The sequence below is a fragment of the Pelodiscus sinensis genome, chromosome 5 (assembly GCF_052426305.1).
Source record: "Pelodiscus sinensis isolate ZL-2025 chromosome 5, ASM5242630v1, whole genome shotgun sequence".
In the NCBI taxonomy this organism is placed as follows: Eukaryota; Metazoa; Chordata; order Testudines; family Trionychidae; genus Pelodiscus; species Pelodiscus sinensis.
Window position 1 is genome coordinate 44,053,731 of NC_143056.1, and position 22,971 is coordinate 44,076,701.

A 22,971-nucleotide genomic window follows, 5' to 3' on the forward strand; every position below is an offset into this window, starting at 1 on the left:
TTCAAGTTCATGTATCTGGTAAGTAATACCTTTGTAACAGTCACCCTGTTGCCTAAAGGTCCTGGCCCAGTTCTAGGAGTCTTTACCATTCCACATTTGACACTGGAACAAGCACAGATGCACTGAAAGTCACCCCTCCAAATACTCAATAAGTGGCTAGTGGTGCATAGTTCCCCTGCTATTATGGGACCCTATCCGCAAGCTTTCTGCCCCAAGGAATTATTGTGCTGAAGCAACATTTTATGGGCCTCCCCTCCCCAATTAACTCTTCTGATTAAAGAGTTGGTATGTAAAAAATGGCCCTAAATTTAAAGTTTTTGGATGCTTAGAAGTAAAATGTTACCAACCCAAAGTCCAATAAAAACAGTTCCAGGATTTTCCTAAATTCCAGTGGAAACAAGGTAAATAAATTCTCCTGTGGGCTACTGCATGAGAAACATGGAATGAGCCTGCCTGCTCTGTTTTCATTATTCAGTAAATGAACAGGACTAAGCATGAAAAGCAGCTGAGAGGGGGAAGCAGTTCTGGATTCTGCTCCCAGTGGCTGTTAGAAACAGGAAGAAAGCAAGCTGCAGTTTGTACATTATGGTATAATGTACTAGTATCATTTATCTCCCTCGAACTACTTTTCCTGACTTATCAAAACTAAACTTACACATGGCCTTTCTGCTGCAGAGACAGCCAAACCTAGGTTTGGCAGATATAGCTCAGGAATTGATCTTTGAGGGTTTTCATGTGCCAGCACCTGCAGCTAAATGGCAGTAGAATCCCAGCTCACTCCCCAGATGAGTAGCTACTAGAAATTCTGTAGGAAGGCACTTTCTTAAGCACAGTCAGGCTGCTAACAATACAGATATCAGTTTGATCTCCTCAGCATAGGAATATTTTTGTGTGGTTGGTTCCAAGCTGAACATGTTGGTACCTAAAGACGACTTATTTCCATCTATGAACACTCATTGACCTCTGCCAGAGACAGTACTCACATTTCAGGAAAGAGCCCTAAATCTCTGCTCTAGCCTCCCCCCCCCCATAGCAGGTAACCATGATTCTTAGAACCAGTCTATCCTTCATGGTGGTTCTTCCTTGGCTGTTGTCTTACTGACAACCCCATTCCCTATACAAAGGGCATCCCCTGCTTATACAAAGATCCACCACTCTCTTCAGCTGAGAATTGGAACTTTTTGTGGAAAGTTGTAGAAAGGTGAAGAGATTAGAACCAGCAGCATCAGGGTGGTGGCTTAAGCTGCCTTGGACCCATCTGTGCACATTCAGGAACCACTGACTGCAGCTCAAAGTAAAAGCATTTTAGTATTTGGTCAATGAGTCTGAGTCCATGACCCTGAGCTCCTCACTCACTTTACATGGTGATATCTTAAAAGTCAGCAGCCAGCTCAGGGAATGGTAAGAACACACAGCTTCCACTGCTGCCTGTAGATGGAAGCCAAGCTAAGAGAGGGAGCCAGATTCACTGTAACATGTCATCCTTAACGTCTCCTTTGTGGTGGGGGTGGAGGTCGGTTCTTGATAGTCTTGCACTTGGGAATGTGTCTCTCAGCTACCTTGGGTGCAAAGCGCCGGCTGCAGTGGGGACAGGAGACATAGTCTGGGTTCTCTACAGGGGGTAGTGGGGGCAGGTCTGAGAGCTTCCCCCCTTTGGAGATCACGTGCTGCATCTCACGGGCCTGGCGCAGGGTCTGGATGAAAGACTCATGCTTTTGTCTCCAGTTGTTGTTCTTGGGTGGTTCATTCTGCACCGAGAGGGATGGGTGGTTAGTACAGATGGCAGGAGCTATAAATGGGCTGGCTCCAGCCCCTGCCTTTACTCGGCATCTTCTCAGAGAGGGCCCAACCCCATAGCCAGCCCTGAACCCGCCTTCAGTGCAGCAACACCTCAGATTGATATCACCCATTTAAGGCCACTGAGACATGCTGATTGCCAAGGAAACACATTGGTCACCAGGAGCAGCAGGGGAAAGATACCTAAAGGGAGCTTGCAGCAGTTGGGCCAAGATACATGAGGCAGGGGCTGCTGGAGTTTAGCCAAGGGAAGAATGGGTGCTAATGCTCCCATTGCCATTCATTTGTTTTAACAATAGGCTTGTAAATCAGGTGCCAGCCTGACCCCCAGAGCAGCCTCAATTAATGTGGAGGAGCTGCAGTATAAGTACAGCTGACCCCCCTATGCCCATAAAAGATTGCCCCTGATGGGAGCATCCCAACATTGCGTGTGTGGTGGAAGCAAATTGAGCCCATTTTAATGGGAGGAGAATCTTCCCCTTGCACAATATAAAAGGTCCAGGTGATTAGCTTTTCCCTTAAAGATGGCTATATTCCACGGGGCCTGAATGAAGTGTCAGGGCCATACTAAGTATAATTAAAATAGGTATAATTCCATGCTTTTTAAAGAGTCCCATGGGGGAAGGACTGTCCTGCCCTCAGGTCAGCCAGTTGCCTGGGAGTGCATTTTACCTGGGTGGTGGTTTTGCCCTTCCAGTGTTGATATTGTTCCAGTTCAGTGCCCCTGGCTCTGGCCATGCTTGAGTCAAATACTTTCCTCTTGGAGCCTTGGCTCTTGCTGCAAATATTCATGTGTTTCTCCAGCCGAAGGTGGAGAAATTTACGCCCACAGAAGCCACATTGTGCTAGCTCTCCCTGTTCCCCACCAGTGGGAGCCTGCAAGTGCAACAGTTCTGCTCCAGGGTCTTGTTTTAAGGGAGCTGCTGCAGGTGACCTATGGCTGTGTTTCATCATGACCACCTTTGCACAGGAGGCCATGCTGTCCAAAGACATGTGCTCTTGAATTTTGCTGTTGCTGGCCACCAGCCGCCCCTTCTTGAGTCCCTCTATGCCAAGCACATAGGGAAGGTGGGTGTTGCTTGGCATGGACATGGCACCCTCTGAAGACTGTTCCCAATCAAAGTCCCCTTCACTAAGTTTGGCTGTAGCCCTGAAAATGTTTCCCCCAGAAAGCCCTGCTGTTTTCCTCTCCTTTCTCTCTTCCATCTCCACCTGCTCCTTTTCCCTCTGGATCCTCCTGAGCTCCTCCTCTGTTCTTCTCAGCTTCTCCCTGAGGAAGGCCTCTTTCTTCCGGATCTCCTCTTCCAGGCTCTTCCCAGCTGCCTCCAACCTTTGGATGTAACCCAATTCTGCCCTTCCTGGATGGGTGGCTGTTAGCTTTGGCTGCTCTGCTGCCAAAAGAGATGGCAAAATGTCTGTCTGAGTCCTGGCTGCTGGCAATCTCCCTCTCTTTTTTGAGCTAAATCTACTGCTGGGAGATTCAGCCATGGGTGGCAAGCTCCTAAGATGACCTATACTGACCTCTGGAACGCTTCCAGCTTTGTGATGAAAGACTGGTTTCAGGGGGTAGGACCGGTCCACTCCTTCTCGCCGCCTGGCTGCCCACTTGGATGGCAAAGTACTGGTCTGACTGGGGAGACACCTGCTGTGCAATCCAGCAGAGTAGAAGACCCCCTGTTCCCAGAAATCCTGCTGGCTGCTCCCAGAAGAGAGAGAGCAGGAATGATTCCGGCTTTTGCAGATGTAGAGACCCTTCAGTTTCTCCTCCTTCTCACGCAGGAGCTGTTGCTGGAAGTTATTCTTCAGGTGTTCTAGCCGGGATTGGTATCCAAGAGCCTTGAGATGGTATCTCTCAGGCCCTTTCAATGGAAGACTGGGAGCTGTCACCATAGAATCCACAGGTGGATACACAGCCAGCTGTATCTGAGCCATTCAGTGCCTGTTGGAGGACATAGGGGCAAAATCAAAGATATTACAGACAAAATCTGTTCCCAAACTTCCTCCCACAAAATCTACACTCTAGAGGGGGCTGACCAGCTCAAAGGACATTAATGGAGTTTTGAAGAGGTTCTGTGATTTTTCTGAACTCTGTGAACCTTTCCTGAGCTGCAGGTCCTCATTGCTGCCTCTCCTGGTTTTACCGTATGTACTTAGAAATAAATTTCTTCTTTGGGTGTGTCTGAACTACATGGCTCAGTCGATGGAGCCATGTAGATTAGGCTGATCGGCAGAGGGAAATGAAGCTGCAATTTAAATAACCACGGCTTCATTTAAATTTAAACTGCTGCTGCGCTCTGCCGACCAGCTGATGATCAGCTGTTTGTTGGCAAAGCGGGGCAGTCTGGACGCACCGCTGTCGACAAGGAAGCCTTTGTTGACCAGCGCAGGTATGCCTCGTGAAACAACAGGAATGTGTTCACCTAGCAGAGAAGTCTGCTACCTAATAAGATCTGCTGTTTTCCTACATATTTCTCCTTTTAGAATTTGTAAGGCTAGATAGAAAAGCAAATATTCTTTGGGTTCTGCCAACACAAATGTTCTAGAGTCAATATACAGAAACCTCCAGAATCATGCTCCAGTGCAGCAGGCTCTTCCACAGGACACAGCCTGAGCAGACAACTTGAGGTTCCTACACAGCAAGGCCCATTATTCCTCATCACAAATTAGCAAAAGTCCCTGCACTTGGGGTGTAATTTAAACTAAATGTACAGCAGATGATGAAGATATGTAGGTTTTGGGCTGCGCAATGCTCACGTAAATGTCATTATGGGGGGGAGGTAATTTATTTGCAGTCTAATCCCCAGCTGCTGAAAAGGTTGTTAGAATTCCAGAGGCATATCCACCAGACTGCAACAAGTTTAAGACAGGTACTACTGGCAGTTGTGCGTTCACTACCACTAGACTGAAGTCATGTGATCAGGTGTGCTTAAAAATCACACTTATAGCACTATCATAGAGGTACAAACATCCACCATTTGCTTTATAGGTATCAAGGAGTTTTGCCAAATTGGACAATAGGTTACAGATGTTTTTAATTGAAATGAAAACAGTTGAACAGATAATGGGTTAGAAGGGACTGTGACAGCAGCAGTAATTTAGTTGAGATGAAAAGCAGTAAGGGAGGAAGCTCTTGACTGGGCACTTGATTGAGTTTTGAGTGGGCTAGTGTCTGGGTTAATTTGCAAGCTCTGGACTCAGTTCTACCTTCTAATTATTGTGCTTTGATAGAACTTATAGTGCCCCTGTTTTGTTTTAAATTCAAACACACTGGAGCTTCCAGAGCTGGGTTCTGAGGTCAGTCAGCAGCACTGTTTTGTGGTCCTTTTTTGTGATCAAATGGCTATTCAAATGAGAATAAGAAACTGATATTAGAACTCACCAAATCCTAACGGGCACATTACAAACTGCTGAGCGTGGGACAGGTTTGCAGGGACTCTTGTCAAATTAAACAGCATGTATGTATTGTTCTAACACTCCTTTATCTTATCAAACAGCCCTTGAGCTTGCTAAAGCTGAATGAATTTTTTGCAGTTGATAGTTTTTATAGCCCTTGTCTCCGCCCACGTACTGAAAAATCAAAGAGGTCACGTTCTCTGATGCGACATGTCCGTGTCCCAGTCCCAGTCAGACACTGAGGCAAAGTCTCATCTTGCTCCGCGAGAGGTGGCTGAGCTGGACCTTGACCCAGTCAGGCACCTTCCTCCTTTTCGCTTGGGGAAGTCCCTCTCGGGGGGTGGTGGTTATCCCCACGTCCGCAAAGGGGGAAGCAACGCTGGCTTTCCTCGCGGAGGCGGGGCCGCTCAGGGACCACGGGGCGCGAGGCTGCCCAGACACGAGCTGACAGCCGGCACCCACCCCCTGCCCTGACTCCCGCCCGGGGAAGGTGCTGCCCTCGCGCACCCCTGAGGAAACAAACGCCCCGCCGTCCTCCTCACCTGGGCCTCCGGCAGCGCTGGACTGCTTGGGCTTGCGCACTGACTGTTTACTACAGTTGCTTGGAAACCAGCACGCCAACGCCGTCTCCAGGGTCGCGCTGGCTTCCGGCTGAGTCGGCCTCTCTGGCACTCGGCTCTCTATGGTTCTAGCTAGGGCCCGCCCGAATGCGCTTGATAACCGTTCTGCTCCGCAGCCGGACTCCGCTCTATGGTCTGGGGCCGCTCTGTTCCCGCTTGGAGGCGGCGGAGGCCGAAGCGCGCTGCGGCCGTTGGGGGGCGTTAGGTCTCGCTCTGGCTGCAGGCCCCCGGCTGGTGAGTCCGGCCGGACCGGGCCAGAGGGGCTCGGACCCCGGGTCGCCTCCCTCGCTTTTCGTGAAGTTGCTGGTGGAGATGGGGACAGGTGGGCGGAGCCAGGACGCTGCCCGGGGCTGGCGGAGGCCTAACCCCGCCCCAGGGCACGGCAGGGAGCCCGGGATGCCCTCTGCCTTGCGCCGGGCGGCTGCCCATTGGCTCCTTCTTGGACACGGGTCGTGGCACGTTAGGGACCCAATAAGGCGCGGTCTCGGCCCGCCGGTCCTGTCCTCTCCCCGAGCCATGCAATGCAGCCTCTGCGGGGTCCTGCGGGAAGCCCGTCCGACACGCGAAGAGGAGGAAGGTGGGGTCATTCCCCTTGGGCTCTACTAATGGTCGCCACTTTATATTTGTACCAGGTGCGCGTGACCATGGCTGAGGACGACAGCCTCATCTCTGTGGACTATGAGATCTTTGGAAGAGTCCAAGGAGTGTTCTTCCGCAAGTACACCCAGGTGTGTCTGCTGCAAGCGCTGGGGCAGAGGGCAAGGCTGACAGCTCAGCCAAGATGGGGCTGCTCAGGCACCTTGATCTAGTCACCACAGAGGCCTTGGCTGTACTGAAGTCCCCTCTGCATAGGCTGGCCCTTGTCACTGGTCTTGCGGTTTTGATTCATCACATTTTGGGGTGAGGAATGGGGTGATCCCGGTGTGACTTGCTGGGGACTTCTCACTAAATAAGTACAGTCCATTACATTTCAATTCCTAGAGTACTGTCTTGGCACTGGAATGGTGGTCTAGGTATTGCTGTCCTGTTAGAAAACAAAAGCTGAGTAGAATTTTGTACTTTAATGAAAAAGATTAACATTCAAGGCTAAAGTCTTTTCCTTTTTGAATCTCCCATACTGTGGAGTCACCTTCCCCTCTTCCTGGTCAGCCAACATTCTGTTGTGGTCTCCTAATGGTCTCCATCACAGGCTCCATCCTGTCAAAGTTCTAGAGGTTTTTGTGAGGTTTCTGAGTCATATGTAAATCTGAAACTGGGTCAGGAAAGCCTTTGCTGAGTTACTAGCATGACTTTTATACCCACAGTTGTGCTTTGTTTGGGCTCTAGCTGTGGACAGTGCCAGGGTTGAATTCCTTAGAGATAACTCAAAGGCTGTATTGCATTTTCAATGGAAAGGTGTTACAATAGCTGAATTAATCCCACAGTACATTCTGTCTGGCTTCAATGGTATCTCTTATAGATGGCTTGTCTATGGTCCTGACAGAGGATTAATTCCAATATAAAGATGGTCTGTAGTCCACCTTCAGTTCAGACTAACCTTATCTTCATCTCATATTTCCTTTTTTTAGAATGAGGGTAAGAAGCTAGGGGTGGTTGGCTGGGTCCAAAACACGGAAGATGGCACTGTGGAAGGACAAATCCAAGGCCCCATAGTCAAGGTACGGGAGATGCAGGAATGGCTCAGGAAGAAAGGAAGCCCAAGATCCCACATTGAACGAGCAGAATTCCGCAATGAGAAGAAGATTTTTGCACTAGAGCACAAGAACTTCAGCATTGTGAAATAACTAGACTGAAAGCCAGAAAGCGCTGAGAAGGTGGTTTACCACTCAAAAACTTCCCCACCATCTATACTTGTTTAGTCAGATAGTATCCAAATCTAGAGAGCTCTTAGTTTTATTTATCTTGTTACTGTTCTAATTTATTGTCTGTTTAATATACTATTTAACCGTGAACCTTCACAAATGCCATGGGTAAGAAACAGGCAAACTGGAAGATGAGGCTGCCTTTAATAAAGGGATTGTTTGGAAACCCAAGCTCTCGTATCTGAATTTATTTGCAACCATTCAAACTTATTTTCCATATAAGAGATCACACAGCCAGTAAAGTTTCCTATCACATCTACCTCACAGAAGTCATATAACTAGCCTTGGAATTGATACCTTGGAAGGTAGAACCATTGAATTTTGGCTTCTTCTAATACTAAACACTGTTAATCATTTATCTCTGTTTATTTTTAAAATTTCCAGTTCTCAGAAACAGGTGCCTTTTTGAGCAGTTTTATCTTCCATCCAGCAATGCCTGTATTTGGTAGTTCTGTTCTATTGGATGCCATGCATGTACTTTGCACCAGCATCTTATGTTTTGAGTGATAGCTGGCCAACCTTGGAAAGCTTTTAGTGGTACTGCAGCAACACAGCCAGCAAGAAGTATTGCTGTTATTTCTAGTGGAGTTTTCCCACAATTTATGAATGAATATACAGCTGGTACAAAATAAAAAGCCCTAGAAAATGAAGTCCTCTGTCTAACCCCTCAGATTGGTACAGCATATTCAATGCTTTGCTAATTCTCCAGGAGGGAGAGGAGAATTCAATCTGTAGCCAATTCAGTTTTTAGGCTGTGTACTAAGACTTCCAATAAAGTCGTTGATTAAAACAAATTGTGGTGGTGGGCTTTTTGTTTAGCTTTTTTTTGTCCTGTGGACTCTTGGCTATTGGCAAACAGACCTACCAATTCATTTCACAGTGGAGCTGCCATAATGGGTTTGAAATAGGACCCTCTTCTAAGGGTTATAGTATTACTATTATTTGGCATGCATCACTGTGCCCACATATCTATACTAGTGAATTAATCACTGGAGCTAACAACATAAGCTACCAAATCAAAAGGTCATTTGACTGCACATCCAGTAATTTGATCTATGCCATCAAATACCAGCAATGCCCCACTGCTATAGATATTAGACAAACTGGACAATCTCTGTGGGAAAGAATCAATGGAAACAAATCAGATATATGTAAAGGTAACATACAGAAGGCTGTTGGGGAACATTTCAATCGTCCTAATCATAGTTTAAAAGATCTTCAAATGGCTGTCTTGTCACAAACCAATTCTACTAGCCAGATATACAGAGAAGCATTGGAATTAGAGTTCATCTGCAAATTCAGTTTGCATGCTAATGGATTTAGTCATGATGAAGGCTAGCTGGGGCACTTAACTTTCAATAGAGGTGAAAACAGCTCTTTGTGTAGATTCCTATGTCGGGAAGGATAAGAATTGACTTTGATTCTTATCTGCTTCCTTTTAACTACCCAATCTTAAAATACTCACTGATTCCCTTAACCCCCTTATTTTCTATACCCTCTGCTCCCTGTCTCCCTCCCCCCCCCCCTATTTATTTTGGGTCTGCACATCCTAAACTCAGAACTCCGGTCATCTGAAGAAGTGGGCTGTGCCCATGAAAGTTTATGATACCATCTACATGTTTTGTTAGTCTATAAAGTGTTATCAGACCATTTGTTGTTTTTTTTCTGTACAGACTAACTTGGCTACCCCCTGAAACTGTGTAATCATTGTATGCCATTGTTATTAGTTCATCCAGTAATACTGAATCATAAGATTTTTTTGATCCCATTTTCAGTAAACTTAGCCTGTCCACTGCTACTTTTTGTGAGCCTAGATCACTTTGTGGTTGACGCAGCATGCTACACTGCCAGCACTCTGAGGTTTTAGGTACACTACTATATAAGCCATGCCATGGGCTGCTGGGCCTTCTGTCAATGTTAACCTAGGGAGAGGAAAGAAGAAGTTAATAGGGAAAGCAGAAGCATCATCCCATATGGCTAGTGACCTCCAGTCCATCTACACCCTTAAGGGTGCTTACTAGAGATTTATAAGGAAGGCATCAATCACAATGCTATTCTAATCCCCAGTATGCCATCTGCTGTCTGATCAGCTCTCCCAGAGTCCCTGCTGCTGCATTCATGAGCTTGTTCAAGGGATGGTAGGGAAATGAAAGTAGGCAGCCTTAGGCGCACATCCTGGCCTGCCCCACTGAACAGTACTGGCAATATGCTGCGTTTGCCCAGGAACCGGCGGGACGCTCCCAACTGACAAAATGCAACAGAGGTGGCCGCCATCAATCAAGCCCTTAGGAGACTACAACTCCCAGCATGCACTGAACCATGCTGTAATGTATGCTGGGAATTGTAGTCACCTCCGGCACGCCGTGGTTCTTCCCTCTCCCCCACACACCTTCACTGCGCATGTGCTTCTGCCATAGGCCTTTCGTCTCCGCCTTCCTTCTTTCCAGCGAGTTCTGTGTCGGTACCTTCCGAGCCGAAGACGTCGCGGCTGGCGGTTGGTCGGTCTGTCTCGTGCCCCGGTGTTTGGTGCGGAGGGGCCCCTCCCTCCTCCAGCTGGTTCTGAGGGAGTGAAGGGGGGGCACGTTGGGGGGACATTTAATTCCGTTACCAAAACGTCGCTGCCGCCCCGAGCTGGTGGAACTGGCTGGGAGCCCCCTGGTTGGCATTGGCCAGGGCTGGGCCAGCGCAGAGCCCTCACCCTGCTGCTGCAGGAGGTCTGGGCGGGCTCCTTTACAAGGGCATGTCGCTTGTAAGCCGATAGATGTAGTCCCTCGACTGACCTACCACTTGTCTCCCTTCTCTCCTTGACATCGAGGCAGTGCCCTGGCGAGAGTGGGCACTGAGCTCTCCCAGCCGAGAGCTAGCGCAGTAACCTGCTGGCTCTCCTGTTCTTGGCTTTGCACGGGCACCTGCGTGGTGGCAACTCCATCTCAACGTGGTCCTAGGGCAAGTGGCCATGGCCTGCACAAAGCAAAAAGCCTGTTGGTCACAGCCTGTAGTGGGGCAGGGCCTAACTCAAGTGGGGAAATTTTTGGGTCTGGGCTGCTGACCCAGAGAATAATCAGTCAGAAGCCTCACAGAAGTGAGAAGCAAAAAAACACAAAAAACAAAACCTCTCACTGACATGGCCCCCAACTGAGGAGAAAGGCACTCTTGCACACCAGAACGTAGAGGGGCCCAGCCTAGTAGATTTTGTGTGCTTCAGCCCTGTGATAGGACAGTGGGAGGGCTGGGGGACAGCATGGGCTCCCCAATACTGGGGGAGGGCCCTAAGCCTTGGGGGCTGGATCCACGCAAGCCATGGGCCATATCTGGCCCCAGACCTGAGTTTCCCCACCCCTGACCTAACTGATTGCACTGACCCCTGAGACTAGGCTAAATACTGGGATCCAGGACATGGATGAAGTAGATTGAAATGAGAAGGGGAGCACTCAGCTGTACCTGCCGAGAAAGAGAGATGCTAAGCAGGAATGCTGCTCCCCTAGGAAGACTCAGATGGTAGCCGTCTTATATTGTAACTTTAAAAATAATGAGCAATCCAGAGAGAAGCCTTCCTCTGCTTTAAGGATGTTAAACAGTTGAACGCTAAGCATATCAGTAAGCTAACCGGTATACTAACTGGTTAACCGGCCCTTGCCGGTGAACTCTACTGACAGCCAGCTGCGCCATGCCAGAACAGCCCAGGCCATAGGAGGGGCCGGGTGCTGGGATCTTATGGCCACAGCGGGACCCATGAAGGGCAGGGAGGCAGGCCTTAAGTTAAACTGTTTTAACATCCCTTTTAGTACAGGAGGGGGAACTGTGCTTCCCCATTACCCTTCACTTTAACCTGGAGATGTGAGGTTCAAGGGAAAAGTGTACATTCTACTCCATACCAATTGGTGATGAATAAACCCCAAATGGTATAAAATAATCATAATAGAAAGAAAAGCTTGGAAAATAATTAGTTTTTACTATAAACAATTTATTTGACACCCCACCATCACCTTTGAGCCAGCCCTTTGGCTAGTGGGGTTTTATGGCAATTGCATCATCACAGCTGGATGCATGTTGTGGTGTTTCTTAGGAGTGGATGCTGTCTGGACATGGTGAAGGTGGACATCCTGAGTCCTCTTGAAAATAGAATATCAAAATAAGTTTCTTCGATAACAGTGATATGAAGAGGGCTCTGAGCCTGGCTCTTGATGGCATTCTGTATATGTTGCTGAAGTTACTAGCAACTAGTGCTTTCCCTGTGCAGGGTGTTGATTGCTTGTTTTTGGTTTCAATGTGTTTGGATTTTCTTTTAGAAAGCATAATTTGGAAAAAGTTAATAAGGATCATGAAAATGGACGCACTTTTATTTTGGGTTGTTGCACTTTTATTCCTAAGGTGTTGGCTGATTCCTACTCAGAGCCTGAGTAGGGAAAGTGAGTATAGAAAAGTGCTCTGAATATCGGGACAAAATTCATGCATTCATGGAAGCAAAATTAACTTTTTTAAATGGTAACTTGTTATATAGTAAATGTAACAGATTTTCAGACTCTGAGTAACTTTGTCTGTTTTCTTTAACAGTGGACTATTCCAAAGGAGGAGGAATCATGTTCCTGAAATTTCTTGGATTCCTCATCTTTCTACTTTTGCCATGATCAAATGTTTGGTGGAAGATGTACGAACCAGGTTACGCTCTGGAGTGGCCATCAACTCACTGGGCCAGTGTGTTGAGGAACTTGTCCTCAATAGTATTGATGCTAAAGCAACATGTGTGGCCATCCGTGTGGATTTGGAAACCTTCAAGGTCCAGGTGGTGGACAATGGCTCTGGGATGGGGAGAGAGGACCTAAATAGAGTGGGTAATAGATATTTCACTAGTAAGTGCAAGTCAGTGGAGGATTTAGAGAATCTGAAGTTCTATGGTTTCCGAGGGGAGGCTGTGGCCAGCATAGCAAGTGTGGCCAGCATTGTAGAAATTTCATCCAAGACTAACAAGATTGCGAAAACCTTCATGAAACTGTTTCAGAATGGGAAAGCACTTGAGGTTTGTGAAGCTGAATTGACTAGACCAAGTGGTGGAACGACAGTGACTGTGTATAACTTATTCCATCAATTACCCGTGAGGAGAAAGTGCATGGATCTCATGCTGGAATTTGAGAGGGTGAGGCAGAAGGTAGAAGCTCTCTCACTCATGCATCCTTCCGTCTCCTTTTCCTTAAGAAATGATGCTTCTTGTTCTATGATGCTTCAACTCCCCAAGACAAAAGATATGTGTTCCCGTTTTTGTCAAATTTATGGACTGGGTAGAACACAGAAATTACGAAAAATAAATTATACATCTGGGGGGTTTGAGTTAAGTGGCTATATCAGTTCTGAAGGGCATTACAATAAGAATATGCAGTTTTTGTATGTGAATAATAGGTTGGTTTTAAAAACAAGATTGCATAAACTCATGGACTTTTTATTGAGGAAAGAAAGTGTTATTTGCAAAACAAAAGGGGGCCCTGCCAACAGACAAATGAGTTCAAGTCCTATTCGGCATCGTGGCCCAGAACTCTATGGAATCTTTGTTATCAATGTGAAATGTCAATACTGTGAATATGATGTGAGTCTGGAACCTGCAAAAACTCTGATAGAATTCCGTAATTGGGATGCTCTTTTGGCTTGCATAGAGGAAGGAGTGAAAACATTTTTAAAGCAAGAACACTTATTTGTTGAACTGTCTAGTGAAGACATAAAAGAATTTGATGAAGACAATGGATTTAGTTTGTACAGGACCAGAGCTCTGCAACCTATGCTCTTTGAAGAAAAGAGCATACAAGACAATTTTAGGAAAACTTGTGATGATATTGTAGATTCCTATGAAATGTTTAATTTGCAATCAAAAGCTGTCAAAAGAAAAGTGGTGGTTCAGGAAAAATCTTCAGATCTAATAGCTTCAAAAGATAATGCTGCAGAAAAAGAAGTCTCCCCAGCTCTGATCTTTGCTGAATCAGAGGACACTGTGAGTCCTCTGCTCAACAAAGAAAGCATAACTTCTGATTTCTTAGAATCAGATATATTAGAACAAGAGCCAAAAGAGTTCAATAGTCCCAAGTCTTCAGAAAATCTCTGTGGAGAATCCATATCAGAAGAAGTAGAAATAGACAGTTATGCTGAAATGCCAGATTGTACTGAGAATTGTATGGAAGATACAAGAACACAGGACAGAGCAGCTCAGAAGAGCAACATCAATATTGCCTTTGAAAATGGTGTAATTCTGGGGCAGCATGAGAGAGTTGAAGATACAGCTGATGGACCAGGGAGAGCATTGATGGAAATGTATGATGTGATGAAAGAAGACAGTGGAAAAAGTAAAGGGCCAAATAATGATTCTGCAGGAAGGGTAGCTAGATCAGTTCCACCAAAGTTGTATTCCACAGGCCTTATAACTCATATGTTGCAAAATCAGTCACAACATGAACAAACTGAAAGGAATTCTAGACTTGGCCCTGTAAGTGCCAAGGACATATATAGAACTAAGAGGAGTTTTTCAGTTCAGAGTCTAAATGTTCAGGATATTTCTAATGTTTTAAATAAAGAGCGTACTTTACTATCCAATAGAAAAGTATGTACAGTATATGCAAATGAATGGTTAGAAAATGAGACTGCATCAGGCCAGAAGAATGAGGAAATAGCATCAATCACTGCAAGAGGTAAAAAAGAGAGTGTAACTTCACACATTAGAGAGTTGCTTCCAGTCACTTCCTTGGGTTTTCCTCATAATGAAAATAATCCAAGCAACAGAAGGCATATGGCTCAGCTATCTGTTACACCCAGAACCCAAGCCTATAAGAAGCTGAGCTTGTCCATACAGCTGGGGTCTTTAGAGAGATTTAAGAGACATTTTGGGAAGGTTGGGAGTGCACCATCAATATCTATTCCAGATAAGAGGAGTGAATTACAACCCTCACATGTTCTTGATTCTCTGTATGATCTTGACACCTTCAAAAATCAGAATAACAGTGTTGAATGTGTTAACATTTGTGAAACTCCGGCTCTGGAACATGCTGATGCTAGTAATAGTTGCCCAGCTAGTTGCCCCCTTTCCTTGGAGAGGACTCAGTTCTATGCCAAAGAAACTTTGTTAAACAGAAAAGCTGCTTGTGTGAGAGAGAGTCCCTTGACATTGACTGACTACTGTCAAATTAGAAGGAAAGATCTAAGCAGCAGTGGATCACTAGCTTCTAAACTGTCCAAAATGAAGGGTGCCCACAAGGAACTTTTAGCTACAGAAGTTGTAGGACAGCTTGATGAACAATTTCAAACAGATTTAAGCAGAAAAGATTTTGACAAATCACATCTTTTGTCTCAAAATGATGATGTTTTGCAGAGTCCTTATCAGATGTGTCAAAGGTCCTCACAAGAAGCAGGTGTAGATGGTTACATCCATTCATCAGCCTCTGATAAACAGGCTGCTCCCTGCAAAATGTATAGCACAAGATCAGGGACCAGAGAAAATATTGTGAATCAGTCCCTGCTCATCAACACAGATGGGGAGTACATGACCCTTCCAAACAATGGTTTGGCATTACACAGTAAAAAGAGTTCTGAATGTATTTGTGAAGATGGAAATATTGTGGATATATCTGCAAAGCAGACTTCAGAAGCCACTGAGCTTCCCAGAGTAACCATATCAAGTAGTTTGGAAATACCTGGAGATGTCACAAGTGCAGTTCAATCTAAAAATGAAGAATCAACATTGTGTTCTTCTATCTGGACGCAACATTTTGATGTTTCATTGGGTAAGATGGTATACATCAACAAAATTACTGGACTAAGCACCTACAGTACTCCTCCAGCTGAAGAACTTCAGGCTGCTTGTACTCAAGATATAACTACCATGGTTGTGAATGTTGTCTTACAGAGTGGTAAGTACTTGATGTTTAATTATGTTACAGGGAAAGAATGATACAGATATTTGGGGTCCTCCGGCAGTTTAAAATACTCTTTGTGGCAATGCCTCAATTTCCACAGTGAAATAACTATTGCCTCACATGAATTGTGTTGAACACAGGAAAATTTTGATGACAATATGGAAATAATATTGTTGATTTTAAAAAGATATTAAAATAGCATGCTGATTAACAGACAGTCACCCCAGTAAGACCCTGCATTGTGTTCTGAAATTGTTGTGATCATAATCCATTTTGTCATCTGCAAAGTGAGAGGCATATTTGAAAGTAAGGATACTGGATAATCACAGCATTTATGTACCTCCTGCCATGCGCAGTCATGTTCCTAAATACATTTTGATGCAAACAACACAGGCAACCAGTATCAATCTGTAAAAATCAGGTTTTGTTCAGCAATTTTACTGGATTTATATCAAAAGATAAATACAAAATATCTATAGTATAAAAAAAGTTCTCTAGTACTGCTGGAATCAAAATTACAACTGTTTCTGTAAGATGGTTGTTGCCAGCAGGAGCTCCGAATATCCAAAATCATAATTTTACCTTTTATTTTCAAATAGAGCACTCAGTTCAATTCTAATCAAAAGCATATCTTCCCATGGATTTCATCAGAACCCTGTGCTGAGCGAAAGGGTCAGTTTCTTGTAACAGTAATTACCAGTATATCAATATCTTAGGGAATGTGTACACTAGCCACCCTAGTTCGAACTAGGGTGGCTAATGTAGTCATTCGAACTTGCAAATGAAGCTCGGGGTTAAAATATCACGGGCTTTATTTGCATGTTCCCAGGTGCCGCCATTTTTAAATGCCCGGTAGTTCGAACTCCCTGCCTGTGGTTACACGAGGCACAGGCTAGGTAGTTCGAATTAAAGCTCCTAATTTGAACTACCATTACTCCTCCTGTAATGCAGGAGGAGTAACGGTAGTTCGAATTAGGAGCTTTAATTCGAACTACCTAGCCTGTGCCTCGTGTAGCCACGGGCAGGAAGTTCAAACTACCGGGCATTTAAAAATGGCGGCACCTGGGAACATGCAAATAAAGCCCGGGATATTTTAATCCCATGCTTCTTTTGCAAGTTTGAATGACTACATTAGCCACCCTAGTTTGAACTAGGGTGGCTAGTGTAGACATAGCCTTATAGGCAGAATTGCTTCTGCATGCATATTTTGAAACGACAGATTCTGTCTGGGATCTAGCCTGATAATGCACATAACATGTTGTCTAGATTAATAAACCAGTCTCTATGATTGGAACCTCATGGTACCAATTTACGATTTCATAGCCAATAGATTAAGAGTAAATACATGTTCAGTATTTCAAGCCTAAAGAGAGCAAGAATGCCATCCTGTATCCAGTTGAAACTGCAGTGGGATTTCAAATTATTCATCCAAGACAACCCTGTTATATGAGAAATAATACTCTTAAGTGCTCAAGAGTTTGTTTTTTTCATCTCCAAGCATTAGTCCCCCATTATGGGTTTTTGGTTCAGCACTGTCTTGGATGGAAAAGCCCCACCTCTTTAATCACAAGTACTTCTTTTTGCAGCACCAGAGTATTCTCTGAAGTACTAATCAGGCTTTACTTAATTTGTGAGATCTGAGAAGAGCCCAACTTCTGAAGTATATACACTATGGATCAGATTTTTAAAGGCTGCTTAAAGATGCAAATCAGTGGGAGTTAGGTATCTGGTGGTTTTGAAAATCTCGTTAGGCACCTAACTGTACCTAAATACCTTTACAAATCTGGGCCTGCATCTCTGTGTCTATCAGTTTCTCTCTGTAAAGCATTTTGTCATATTTCATATAAAAGACACAACATAATCACACGTTATGTGTGTTTAGTATTCACTGCATTTTGCAGAAATATATTGTATTACATAGATATGTCTTTCTGTGTTCAGTGTCTTAGTCTTTGCTCATATCCTTCATTAAAATACACCTTTTCTGCCAGTCATCCAGTATTCTCCCAGCCACATTAGAAGTCGTGTTAGTAAGTACTTATATTAATGTATTTTAAACACAGTTCCCTATACTAGCTTTTGATCATTCAGAGTACTCTGGTTTCTCTTCAGAGTGTATAAATATTTTGCATTATTATTTCTTCGTTGTAGATTCTAGCTCTATGGGGCAAGAATAATACCTTCGTTTTTTGTACAGATAATGATTTAGTTAATAAAAATATGAATGAGAGTGCTCAAGAGATGGTTGAAACTTTGTGTCTGTTAAATTTGCAGCAGTAAATTTTTGTTGTGTGTTTAGGGTTTCAGTGCAAGTGCCATCCTTTTAGAAGTGAGCTTGTTCTACCCTTCCTTCCTAGACCTCGAGAAGAGAGGCTTCTGGCAAGCCAAGGTTTCAGAGGTAGGATCAGTTTGCCAGGACATAGACCACAGTGAAAAACAACCCAAAGAACTCTGGCAGCTGTCCCAACAGGAACCCAGAATTATTCAAGGTCTGTTAACAATGGGACTATGTGAGTCATCTGGTATGTGGAGTTGGAAAAAAATCCTTCATGGCTGAAGACTCTTAGGAAGTGTTTATATTTACAGGATGATGTTCCTAGTAGGGATGTAAAATCCCATTTAATTGGCTAACTAGTGAAAACATTGTTTAACCAATTAGCTGCTTAAAGGGAGATGAGCAGGGGGACTGCCCAGCCCAGCTGGAACGGCCCCTCTGCGCGCTGCTGGGCTAGACCTTCCCCACCACAGATAGGGGTTGTTCCAGCCTGGCCAGAGCAACCCCTGCCTGTGCCCTCCTGCCCTTTCCCACTTCAGGCAGGGGCTGCACCAGCCAGGATGCCGAAGCAGACCCTACCTGCGGAGGGCCAGGGTTGCCCCACAGGCAGGGGCTGCTCCAGTGTCCTGGTCAGAGCAGCCTCTGCCCCCTCATCTATTTTCACATTCCAGTCTGAGTGTGTAGAAATTAGTTTAGTCCTTGGAATTCTTTCCCAAGAAGGATGAAATCAATGTTTTGGTATGTAGCATTGTCCAGACAGTGTGAGCAGCTGAGTTTATTCATCTTTTCCTTTCCAGGTTTTATTGAATTGTTCTGTAGTACAACCGGAGTCAAAAAAGTTACCCAGAGTCCAACTCCCATTTGACATTAGGAAGGAGCAATCCTTTATTCTCCCTTTCATTCAAAAGGAAAAGGAAAAAGATAAGAAATCCAGACAGTTTGAGTTTGATGGGAATGAACAATCTGAGTATATCTTCTGTTGGCACTGCTAAGACTTTCTTAATCCCATGTTATATACACATTCTCTCCTAGATGCTGATGGGGAGTCTCTCCACTCCTTTTCAGAATGGGATAATCCTGTGTTTGCTCGCTGCCCAGAGGTGGGTAGTAGTATGTTATAGATAGTTTCAGTGGAAACCATTTCTATTATGTATGTTTATTTTTTAACTGAAATGGCAAATACTATAATTGTTGTGTATATTTATTCTTCTTCGAGTAGTCCCCGTGGGTGCTCTACTCTGGGTGCTGGTGCGTCCTCACGCCGCGACTGGAGACTTTTTCCAGCAGTTTCTGCCGCACTGCGCAGGTGCCAGAGAGCCCCCTAGTGCCGTTGGAATCCTAAGGTGCCTGTGCGGCGCAGCTCTTCAGTTCCTTCTCTACTGTCCTTGGCAGCAGACAGAGCCACTGAGTTCTCCTCGTTTTCTGTTTAAAAATAGATAAAACCTGTTCAACTCCCTAGTTTTCCTCAGCATCTAAGTTTTTTAGCCCTTTTCTCCTTACCCAGCCTGTTTTTAAAAAAAAAATTTTTTTTCTTCTGTTGCGGCCCGTCGCTTTTCCCCCAGGCGCCTCATGCCCGGCTCACCCAGCTTTAAACAATGTGAGGCATGCCGCAATGCTATGCCTGTCTCTGATGGGCACTCTAAATGTATAAAGTACTTGGGAGAGGCACACCAGATGCACAAGTGCTCCCACTGCCTTAAACTCACCGCGAGAGCACACTGTGACCGAGCCAATAGACTCAAGGTGTTCCTTTACGAGAAGTCCCTTTGCCATTCTTCTGAGGACTCTCCCGCAGCTCCCAAACCAGCAGCACAGAGTGAGGATATGGATAAAAATCATCCCTCTACCCACTCCGGCCATACAGCCTTGAAAACTGGCCTTTCCCAAACTCCTTTGCTACCTTCGTCACTGATGGCCGCATGGTTCAGCACCAGAGAGAAACTGAGGACTTCAGGCATGGTGCCGTGTAAGTCGGTGCCGACTCCTAAGAAAGCCCACTCGGAGCCGAAGCAGAGGCCAACGGCACCACAACCTACGGCACTGGGGCCACACAAGACTCTGACCGTAACAGCTGGCTAGAGTTCCAACCGATCGGCACCGAAGCAACATCCGAAACAGTCACCGATGCCCGCACCGAAGAAGCCATGCACTGATGCCCCGCCGCCTAAATGCCCGGCACTGGAGCTGGTTGCCATTCCTCCATCACCTCCGGTACCCACGGTGCCTCCAGCGTCTACAACAACCTCAGCACCGAGGCCATCCTCGGTACCAGATAGACACCACCGTTTGGCACCGAGAGAGTGCCGCACTCGGCACCGTTCACCCGCACGGAGCCATGCTTCATTGGCACCGATTTCACCAGGCTTTTCTGTTAATTCCGTACAGTCTTGATGATCCTCTGTGGTTTCTTGTTCCCCAAGTAAAACAGGTACCGGGTCTAGAAGCAGGTTTTCCTCACAACACTCTAGTCCGACACCTAGACAACCATCCTGGCAACCTGCTACAATACAGTACGCATACCCCCCTCCTCCGCCAGCATGGTATGCTCAACAGTATGCCTATCTACCACTGCAGTATGCCACTCAATGGCAACCTTGGGAGCCACATCCAAAAAAGAACCACCGCCGCGCTCCTTCTACTGTTTCCAGTGCACCACCAGCCTCCCCATCCTCTACCACTCCTGTTACTGAACCAGCCTCTCCACCTCACTCCGACATACAGGACTCCCTTTCTGAGGGGGAAGATAGGTCACCCTTGCATAATTCATCGTCGTCTCTGGATGACGCAGTCACAACGGAAACCTCACTATCAGGCGACGACACCAAAAAATGTCAAGACCTGTTCAAGAGGGTGTTTTTGGCACAACAACGAGACCTTCAGGAGGTCCAGGTAAAGCACTATCCCCTTCTGCGCATGTTGCAACCTCCTACTGCCTCTAGGATAGCGATCCCCATGGATGAAGCCATCATGGATCCAAAATCATCATGGATCCGCCCGGCCTCTGTTATCCCCACAAACAAAAGAGCTGACCGCAAATATTTCATCGCTCCCAGAGATATGGATTTTCTTTTCACTCATCCCCCCTCCGAATTCACTAGTGATGGACTCTGCTCGACATAAGGGTAAACAGCCTAATTTCAGAAATACCCCACAAGACAGAGACCATAAGAAGGGTGACATCATGGTTGGTAAAGTTTACACCTCTGCTACTCTGCTCCTTAGAGCATCAAACTATACTGCCATGCTTGCTGACTACGACCACACTAACTATTCCAAGTTGCAGGATCTTCTCCCACACCTCCCGGAACACAAGCGACCGACCCTGCTGAACATCATGCAGGAGGGTCATAGTATCTCCCGCACCGCCCTACAGTCCACTATGGACGTGGTGGACACTGCGGATCGTATCACTACGTCCGCCATTGTCCTGAGAAGGCTGTCTTGGCTACAGGCATCAGGGGTTCCGAGAGACCTACAGAAAAAGGTAGAAGATCTACCATTTGACAAGACTAACTTATTTTCAGCCAAAATGGATGAAGTCTTACACTCCATGAAAGACTCTCGGACTACTCTCAGAACCCTGGGGATGTAGACTCCCACTTTAAGAGGACCAGATATCAACCTACCAATGCTCCAGAGAGCCTTTCAGGCAACATACCAGATACTACTCCCGCCAGAGACAAAGTCCCCAGCGTCGTAGGCCTCAACGTCAGCAGCAACAACACACCGCTACTCATCCACCAGCAAATAAACAGCAGATTTGAAAATTATGTTGACAGCCAGAAAGCCATTCCTCCATCACTGAAAACCGGTATTTTTCAATTCCACCACCCCCTTCGGGCCTTCTACCACCAATGGGCCCTCATTACATCAGACAAATGGGTCCTGGAATTGATCCAATATGGCTACGCTATCCCATTTACTTCCCACCTCCCACCTATCCTCCTATCCCGTCCCTTTTCAGAGACCCATCTCACGAAACCCTTCTCCTTCAAGAGGTTTCACACCTTCTACAACTGGGTGCTATAGAACCAGTTCCACCAGAGTTCCAAAGTCGAGGATTCTACTCAACCTACTTCCTAACTCAGAAGAAGAGTGGAGGATGGCGACCCTCTTGGATTTGAGGCGACTCAATAAGTATATCACCTACCAACATTTCAAGATGGTAACTTTAGCAACAATAATCCTGTCACTTGATCAAGGAGATTGGCTTTCGGCACTTGACCTCCAGGTTGCCTACTTCCATATTATGATCCACCCTGCTCACAGATGTTTTCTGCATTTTACCGTAGGTACCCAACTCTACCAGTACCGAGTGCTCCCCTTTGGCCTTTCGACCGCCCCAAGGGTCTTCTCCAAAACCCTAGCAGTCGTAATGGCCGCACTCTGTCGTCAGAGGGTCATGATATACCCATACTTGGACGATTGCCTCATAAAAGGTTCCTCCTTACAAGAAACCAAGACCATGACCGATACCACAATGCACTTTTTGGTCAACCTAGGATTTCATATAAACCACGCAAAATCCTCTCTACTTCCAGCACAGAGGTTAGAGTTCATAGGTGCTTACCTCCACACGATAGCAAAGCTACCCTACCTGAACACAAGTTTGTTACCATCTGGGACCTGATCAATACAGCATGTCTAACCCTTTCCATGACGATACGCAAATGCCTCAAAATTCTTGGACGTATGGCCTCTACGATGTACGTAGTGAAGCTCGCCAGACTCCTTATGAGGAGTCTACAGTCATGGCTGGCAACATCCTACAAGCCTTCCAGAGATCCGCTTTCCAAAGTGGTAGCTATTCCACCCCGTCTTCTCAATTCCTTCCACTGGTGGACAGATCCACAGAACATGCTAGCAGGCATTCCCTTCCAGAATCCTCCTCCTACGCTCACAATTGTGATGGATGCTTCCTTTTTGGGCTGGGGAGCCCATTTGGGCAATACTACAGCACAGGGCAAATGGTCCTTGACAGAACAAACCTTCCATATCAGTTTTCTCAAACTACGAGCAGTCAGATATGCATGCCAACATTTCAAACAATACATTGCACACAAGTCGATTACCATCATGACAGACAACACCACGTGCGTGTATTACATCAACTGACGGGGGGGTGCTAGATCACT

The 22,971-nt window shown here is 45.8% G+C and overlaps 3 protein-coding genes across 11 annotated transcripts in view; 2 read left to right on the forward strand and 1 right to left on the reverse strand.

Moving 5' to 3' along the window:
* Window positions 1-1,289: 1,289 nt before the first annotated feature.
* On the reverse strand, window positions 1,290-5,870 carry ZC2HC1C (zinc finger C2HC-type containing 1C). Of its 2 annotated transcripts, none has more exons than XM_006117763.5 (3): window positions 5,733-5,870; window positions 2,470-3,736; window positions 1,290-1,748 (listed from the first exon to the last, which is right to left on the reverse strand). In XM_006117763.5, the coding sequence occupies exons 2-3, from the start codon at window positions 3,727-3,729 to the stop codon at window positions 1,485-1,487; spliced, it is 1,524 nt and encodes a 507-aa protein (XP_006117825.2). In that variant the 5' UTR covers window positions 3,730-3,736; window positions 5,733-5,870; the 3' UTR covers window positions 1,290-1,484. The 2 variants fall into 2 exon arrangements, with proteins under 2 accessions (XP_006117825.2, XP_025037758.2); XM_025181973.3 differs by lacking the exon at window positions 5,733-5,870 and adding an exon at window positions 5,177-5,314.
* Window positions 5,871-5,897: 27 nt separating this feature from the next.
* Window positions 5,898-7,843, forward strand: ACYP1 (acylphosphatase 1). 2 transcript variants are annotated; one of them, XM_006117765.5, is made up of 3 exons: window positions 5,898-6,044; window positions 6,443-6,538; window positions 7,379-7,843. In XM_006117765.5, exons 1-3 carry the CDS (start codon window positions 5,898-5,900, stop codon window positions 7,592-7,594), a joined length of 459 nt encoding a protein of 152 aa, XP_006117827.3. In that variant the 3' UTR covers window positions 7,595-7,843. The 2 variants fall into 2 exon arrangements, with proteins under 2 accessions (XP_006117827.3, XP_006117828.2); XM_006117766.5 differs by having other exon boundaries at window positions 5,996-6,132.
* Window positions 7,844-10,023: 2,180 nt separating this feature from the next.
* Window positions 10,024-22,971, forward strand: part of MLH3 (mutL homolog 3) — a 32,908-nt gene continuing 19,960 nt past the window's right edge. Inside the window, exons 1-4 of one of the 7 annotated variants that reach the window (XM_014570804.4) lie at window positions 10,024-10,174; window positions 12,227-15,555; window positions 17,919-18,050; window positions 18,869-18,936. In XM_014570804.4, the coding sequence (XP_014426290.3) occupies window positions 12,297-15,555; window positions 17,919-18,050; window positions 18,869-18,936 (3,459 nt within the window). In that variant the 5' untranslated portion in view covers window positions 10,024-10,174; window positions 12,227-12,296. Of the gene's footprint in view, window positions 10,199-12,226; window positions 15,556-17,860; window positions 18,051-18,868; window positions 18,937-22,971 lie in introns of those variants that run through there. The other 6 variants (XM_075926863.2, XM_006117760.5, XM_006117759.5 and 3 more) reach the window with 6 other exon arrangements.

Coding starts and splice junctions, on each gene's coding strand:
- ZC2HC1C (XM_006117763.5), bottom strand. CDS start 3,729: ATGGCTCAGATACAGCTGGCTGTGTATCCACCTGTGGATTCTATGGTG. Junction 1,749..2,469: donor AGGGCAAAACCACCACCCAG/GTAAAATGCACT, acceptor CTCTCGGTGCAG/AATGAACCACCCAAGAACAA.
- ACYP1 (XM_006117765.5), top strand. CDS start 5,898: ATGCGCTTGATAACCGTTCTGCTCCGCAGCCGGACTCCGCTCTATGGT. Junction 6,045..6,442: donor TGGCTGCAGGCCCCCGGCTG/GTGAGTCCGGCC, acceptor TATTTGTACCAG/GTGCGCGTGACCATGGCTGA. Junction 6,539..7,378: donor TCTTCCGCAAGTACACCCAG/GTGTGTCTGCTG, acceptor TCCTTTTTTTAG/AATGAGGGTAAGAAGCTAGG.